Raw genomic sequence first — 7,539 nt, 5'->3', positions numbered from 1 at the left:
CAAGAAACCAACTGGAAAGATAAATATTCGTTTTAGAACCGTGTTGGAAGTCTGGCTGTTCTATTCTCAAGTCATAAAACTGAGAGCCATATTAATAAGATAAATGCTGAATGTTGCTGCTAACTTAAAACAATGATAAAATTCAACAGAGGAATCTATCCATTCAAATTTAAACAGCACCCCTAGAAAGTAAAAATACTGAATTAGATCACAGTAGGCAAAACCCATAACCGGAAAGAAAGTACCTCATTAAAAAGCAAATATGATCATGAAACAGATTCACATAAATATAATCCATATGATGAAGTCAGGTGCTTAACAGGTATATCTGCTCAATTTTCAGAGAGTTAAGTCTGTTTCCTATTGTACAGAAAAAACCTACCGGAGTTATGGAGAGCTATTACACTACCCAATGCCACTGCTGGCACTGCTTTCCTTAACATGTCAATGTCAGAGTAACTGCCAGAACCTTCTGCCACTTTCAAAACTGTTTTCCTATCCAGCCCTGATTATCAACATCACTCAAAGTACTTAAGTAAATAAAAACTTTCAAAGAGGGGAGAGAAACACCACTGATTATCCCCAGCAGGCCTCACAGTAGTAACTGAAACTGACTCCAAACACAAGATAGGTCAATAGAGGCAAGCAAACAGTACAACGGTGGGAAATGTGCATAAGAAAGGGCTGCTAAATTAAGTGGTACTGACCTGGTATAAAGAAAAAATTTTACACCAAAGGTTTGAGGAAGATATATTCATAGAAATGACACAAAGCAGTCAATCACAAAGTAAGGCAACCGTCAATATAATATATAAACTGCAAAACTATTCTGATCTTCAAATGTGGATTAATGTAGAGCATTAACATCTAATAGTGAGTTTTACTCAGAGTGAGTCTTTGGACGAGATGCTGTACTCTTCACCAGGAATGCTTATTCCCCCTGGCTCTTCACCAGGCTTGCTCGCTTCTTAGTGTTATTCAAGTACCACTTCCATCCAAAGGCTTCCCCAGATGTTTGACCCAAAGCAAACCATCTGTTATTCTCTAGCACAGCACCGTTTATCTGCTTCACAAAGGTTAGAATAACTGCTATCTCAGTAAAGGCAGAGACCTTAACCACCTTGCCCACACTTACTTACCCAATATATAAAAGATCTAAGAAAGCCTCTGACATAACAGGCAAACAATAAATATTTGTGGAATGAAAATTACCATACCAAATTTACAAGAACACATACACATATACACAAATAGAGAAAAATGGAGAGTATCCGATAGAAAACCACCAAATGTGAAAGGTATCAAAAATGGTATTATCTATACAGATAATGAATATGGTTTTAAAGAACAAGTACCAAAGATATATTTAAAAATATGAAAATTTATGAAAAGGGGATCAGGAGTGGTTATTTTCCATTTTCATTGAGATGAGAAAGAAATGTTTACATGGCAATGAGTCCACAGGAGAGAGGGGCACAGTTCGCTGCAGAAGGGGCCACTGCCACAGCTGGTCTCTCTCCTCCATGCAGCATCATGGTGGCCAACCACATGTCCAAGAAGAACAGCTCAGATTACACATAATTTTAAGCTAAAAAAGAGGTCAATTTCTCCAATTTCTAAAACCCTGGATTCACAATGATGTAAAATGACATTTAATTTATAAACTGAATCCCATCTACTTGCTGGTCCTCATCTGCTTAGCACTGCTTCTCTAGGTATTTCACAGACGCAGTAACATTTACAAAGTTTCAGGATACAACCTGGTAACTAACTCCAATGAAACTACTCAAAGACCAGAAGGTCTGCTGTTGAACTACTTCATAATATCTTTGCAAAAGGAGTACTTATGTTTATAGATCAGATTTTTAAACAAGGATAAATATGATGAAGCAATTCTATCATATCCCTGAAAATAATTTTGCAGCTAATTGTACATTTTTCAATGAGGTGAAAAGATAATTCCCTAAACTGCTAGATTATACAAGTCAATTGCTATCTGGTGCAATTTGGTTTTAAGGCAAAGGGAGTTAATCCATAGAAACTTCACACTGCACTCCAGAATTAACTGGTACCTTGTTCTGCCAGTGCAGTATTACTGGCAATGATGTCATGCTACACTGTTTTGGTATCAGAACAAAAGTGGGGACAGAGATAAGAAGCGTGGAAAGATTTTCAGTATGGTTTTCTTATTAATGAACCTTAGCAGTAAATAAACACACAGTGAGTCAGTATTTAAGCCCCACTGAACACATTATGGTCAAGGATTCCAAAAATTAATCCACTTTTCTTCCCCCAAGAGTTTATTTTTGGTAAAAGGCAGAAAAATTAGTTTTTCTACAAGGAAAATCTGCTTCTAAATGATAATTTGAAAATCTTGATATATATTATATATTAAAAAAGACACACAAAAATAACGGAGAAGTGGGAATAACAGACCAGGTACTATAACTTTATAAAGGCTTGCCTAGATCAAGAAGCAGCACACACACACCTCATTTATGCAAATTAAAAATGTGTATAAACAGCACAATACTGTGATACTGGGTCATGATACATTACCTGTACACATTACAACTACTGTTATTGATAAAACCTTTGGGACACACAGTTTTATGCCCAACAAGACAGCATTAAGTCTTTAAAATCTTCTCTTCCTCCTTTATGGGAAGGTATTTCTAGACACTAATTTTCCCATCTAATATTCAAATACAGGAAACAGATTCCACAAGGTGCTTTTAACTGATGAGACCTCAAGTGCTGTTTTCTCTCGAACTTTTGGATAGTAAAACAGTCCACGGGGACCATATACAAATACTATGATAGAAGAGGTGTTACACTGAGTCCTTCTTTCCATGGGACTTGATTGGTGAGGAAGCTTTAGGACATGCTGGAGCAGCGCACTGATGGGGATCCCATCTGAGTTAATACTTTGTCCAACCACTGCAGGGGTCCATTCAGATGAAGCTCAATCCAGCAAGGAGTACTTGTGACTGTCTGTCTTCTGTTTAAATGAGTAGAAGAAAATAATTACAAATTTAAAAAATAACCTGACTAGGTTTTGGTATTACAATAAGAAGTCACAGACATTAAAAGGTTGTATATACTAAAATTTAGTTTCTTTCTCTTTCATTTTTACTCAAGACAAAGAAAAAGAGTAAGTACTTCCATCTGTGCACAACAGCTGGGGCTGGGCCAATGCCAGGGCTGACATCATGAGCTGGGAATGCAAATCAGGTTTCCCAGGTGGGAACTCGGTTAACTGAGCCTTCATCACTACTGCTTCCCAGAAGCATGCAATAGCAGGAGCTGAAGTTAGAAGCAAGTGTGAAAAATTAAATTAAGGAACATCAATATGGGAGTAATTAGTAAATAACTTTGGAGATCTCATTATCTTAAATAAACTGCTGATCCTCAAAGTCAAACAAACTATTTCTAATGAATTTTCGGGCGAGCTCTGTGGTACAGTGGGTCAACAGCCTCTTGGGATGCCTGCACCACAAGATTCTGGCTCCATGCTTTCCATTCACCTTCTTCCCAATACACCTGGGAGGCAACAAATGCTGGTCTAAATACTTGGGTTCCTGTGATCCACACAGCACATCAGAATGAGACCCTTACTCCTGGCTTTTGCCTGGCCCAGCTGTAGCTGCTGTACGTCTGGAGAGTTAATCAGCAGATAGGAAGCCTTTTTGTCTGCCTTTCAAATTAAAAAAAAAAAAAGAAAGAAAGAAAGAAAAGAGATATGAATTGTTCAAGACATCTAAATCCAGATTAACTAAATTTCTTAAATACACTAATAACTAAGTTGGCATTAAAGAAGCTTAAAAAATCACTGAAGGTCTGTGTGCAACTCTGTTCTATCATCATTAAAGAGAAAAGTTCCTGGTACCTACCTGACAACTCAGACACACTGGTTTGATTTGTAAATGTAACAGAAAGCTGAGTATCAGAATCACATGTATCTGACTCCAAATATCCATAACATGCTATATAGTGCTGCTTCTATAATTAGAGATTTCAATTTATCTGAATTGAAGAAACTGAAGGAAGGATGACAGCATTTCTCTCCACCAATTAAAATTGTTCCTTGCAGACCACCAATAGATACACATGGAATTCTTCCCAATTCCACTAAATTCCAACTACACTCTGCATTGTGCTAATATTTTGAAGAAAAAAATCTGACTTTAAAAAATTAACATCAGATAATACCACCTGAATCTAGTTTTCCCGTCAATTTAACTCAAGCTCAAATTAAAAAGGCATTCAGACATCCATCTCAAAATGATAATTTAAAAAAAAACTACAGCAAAGCAACAAAATTAATTAGTCTCCAATATAACTTAGGCAAAAGTGACAAGCCTTCACTTTTGGATATAAATATGTAACAGACATTGTATTTATAGAAACATCCAACCAGCAGAATTCAAATTTTACCATTTCAAAAGTCAGATGCCTCAGAGACAAACATCATGGCATGGCGGGTAAAGCTGCTGCCTATGCTGTTGGCATTCCATATGAGCGCTGGTTCAACTCCCAGCTGCTCCACTCCTGATCCAGCTCCAAGCTAAGGTCTGGGAAAAGCAGCAAAGGATGGCCCAAGCACTTGGGTCTCTGCCACCCACATGGAAAACTAGGATGAAGTGCCAATTCCTAAGTTTGGCTCAGACCTGGCACTTGTGGCCACTTAGGGAGTGAATCAGAAAATAGCCACTACTGACTTTCAAATAAATAAATAAATCTTTGGGAAAGTCAGATGCCTCACACTTACTCAAAACAGGCAGCCAGGTCCAAAAGAAATCAAATAAATTTCGAAGAAACAAAACAGGCAAACAATGACTATATTATTTGAGTATTTCTTAAGCTGACATACAGAGTAATACTTGCATGAGCTACAGAAAGACTGTGTCTGGCCTAAATTCTATCCTGTAATATGCTAAGAATTCTTCCCACTCTTTGACGTGGAATTTATTATCTAATTCAGCAATATCTTGTATGCTGGTGACAAATGAAACTCAGTTCTATAAAACCCAATAATGTAACTGTTAATCCTTTACTTAGAGAAGAAATGAAGAATCAAACTGCCTTACAGTGCCATCTCAACAACCTACAATATGTCCTTGGGAAAATTATCAAAAATTTCTAGACAAATTTCGAAATACACATAAGCCAAACAATTTGTGAATCCAACTGCATCTATTTTAAACTTTTCAACAAAGATTAACAACAGAGACATTCTCAGCTTGATATTCAGCACAGTGCTTGGCCCAGTACCACGTACACTTCTACGCCTGAACCATTCCTCTGCTCTCAACTTTAAACAGCAATTCCATTGTGTTTTATCTAGAAGATGCCCAAAGGCATGGATAATATGGAACACAATATATACAACAGGATCTTCTTGTACAAACATACCTAGGCTATATAATTAATGAATTAGGTACTGCAGGGCCCAGTCTCCCAAGGGTAAACTCCACAGCTTAGCTAGTTTCTAAGGGGTAACAGGATGGGCAATCTTGGCCTGATACATTTAGCCCCAGGCTTGACTGCAGTTCCCTCTTCCCTGCTTCCCCCTTTTTAAGATGCCCCCAGGGAGCTTAGGAATTGCTTGAGCATTGGGAAAATACTGGGAGGAACTAGGCAGACTATAAAAGAGGCAGGCCAACTTTGAATAAATGGCATTCTCTTTACAAGAATGACCCGCTGTGTGTTGTCTTTTTCAGGGTGTATGTTGAGGCGGGCGTTGCCAACAAGGTACAGTAAAATTCAAAATATAGTAAAACAGAACAATTAACATATTAACAATTTTAATTTCAGTAATTCATCTATTGTTTTCAGAACTTGAGTTAGCTTAGGGAACTAAAACTCTAGATAAGACAAATTGTAATAATAAACTGTTCTCAGCTTATTTGTCCAGTCTTGTATTTTTCTTTCTATCCTCCAAACCTAACTGCTTTGGAATTGCCAGGGTTATAATTTCCTGTCCCACCTACCCGATCTGTGACTACTGAAATCTTTCACTTTTCTTGCAGAATCTGGACTGAGATCATGTGCTATCTCTACCAGCAAGCCATCTCTGAAGTTGAACTACCAATGTCTCTTTCGCCATGAATTAGACATCTAACACATTCCCTTTATGGCACTCAATAATCCATATGATGTTAACATGTGTATTTGTGTTAATCAAATTTTCTATAATGTCAGAACAGTAATTTACAATACCTGTGAATCTGAAGACCTCTATTTTACTTTCATTATTTTACAAAAATCTGCTGACTATTACCTAGGTGAAAATAGATGAGAACTCCAAAAATTCAAAGAATGGAAACTTAAAATCTGAATGTGTTTCATACCTGTATTCTGCTCCCCACCCTTTCACAAAACTCATTCTTATGGTGCACATCCTAGTTAGCTGATACACAGCTTCAAAACCCTGGTTAACAGACTGTGCCAGAAGAGCAGCAAACTCCTGGTTGTTGAAGATCTTCAGATTACAGCCTATGATTGGGAAAGAAACATAACAAACTTTGTAAAACAGAGAATCTCTACTAGAAAATAATTTTAAAACAGACACACATTTTAGAATATCAGCATGCAAATCATCTCCTGATTCCTAACATTATTAACAACTAGAAAAATAAGGAAAGTTGACATGACAGGTTTATTGACAGGGTTGAATCATACCTGGTGGAATTTTACACACTGTTGCAGGGTGCCAGCCATATCTCTGATTACAATTGGGGCTCTGCACAAAGATTGCACTATCACTTAGGCACTCAGCAAACACCTCCCCACCTATGTAATATAAGCGCACTCCTCTTCCTAAAACAAAATACATACAGGGTTAGTTTTATAACACCATTTCAGTGTAACTTTGGAAGTCTTTGTGGCAACATTTTAAAATGGTATGAGTTATTTCCATGATCTTTTTTCACAGCTATGTTTTTCTGACAACTAACCTTGAAACACACCACTGTATATATGTGCTGATATTTTCTAACAATTTTACTGACTTGTAAAAGCAACATGAAGGTACTTCGAAAAGTTCCTGGAAACTGTCATTAAAAGATGAACTTAAACGTGGTGAAATAAAACCTTAAAATCCATATGTACCTTTTATAATACACATTTTCCACGAACTTCTTGAAAATCCTGGCTATATGCTTACTGAAACCATTTAAACAAGAAAAGGACAGGGATAGCAACACAGTTTCACACTAAATACATGTTGTTTTTAAGTAAGTCAAAGAAACTGAAGGGATTAGCTTACGCTTTGACACATACATCATCATTAAAATGGTTTTTCCTTAAGGACCCTATTAAGAAGAAAAGATAATAAAAGATTTGAAGAGTTTCTGTATCATTTACCCTATTTGAACTCTGCATTATGGCAGCAATCAAATCTCTCATATAAGCAGAATTAGGTAGGACAAATTGTCCTAGGAGATTGTATTAATGCCTCGTTCAGCATTTGAGATTTCAAAGATATACACACACAAATCAGAAGTAAGAATTTGCAAAAGGAGTTCTTCTGTAGGA

The 7,539-nt window shown here is 36.9% G+C and overlaps 1 protein-coding gene across 4 annotated transcripts in view; it reads right to left on the bottom strand.

Moving 5' to 3' along the window:
• Positions 1–1,406: 1,406 nt before the first annotated feature.
• The window catches only part of SMAD2 (SMAD family member 2), an 80,693-nt gene continuing 74,560 nt past the window's right edge, over positions 1,407–7,539 (bottom strand). For all 4 annotated transcript variants that reach the window (XM_058677007.1, XM_058677005.1, XM_058677004.1 and 1 more), the window contains 3 exons: positions 6,685–6,822; positions 6,354–6,498; positions 1,407–3,001 (listed from right to left, as the gene is read on the bottom strand). In XM_058677007.1, coding sequence (XP_058532990.1) covers positions 2,878–3,001; positions 6,354–6,498; positions 6,685–6,822 — 407 coding nt within the window. In that variant the 3' untranslated portion in view covers positions 1,407–2,877. The remainder of the gene's footprint in view (positions 3,002–6,353; positions 6,499–6,684; positions 6,823–7,539) is intronic.

Source organism: Ochotona princeps, chromosome 18 (genome assembly GCF_030435755.1).
Source record: "Ochotona princeps isolate mOchPri1 chromosome 18, mOchPri1.hap1, whole genome shotgun sequence".
Taxonomy (NCBI): domain Eukaryota; kingdom Metazoa; phylum Chordata; class Mammalia; order Lagomorpha; family Ochotonidae; genus Ochotona; species Ochotona princeps.
Note: the sequence above shows the minus strand (reverse complement) of the source record. Positions and strands in the feature narration are given on the sequence as shown.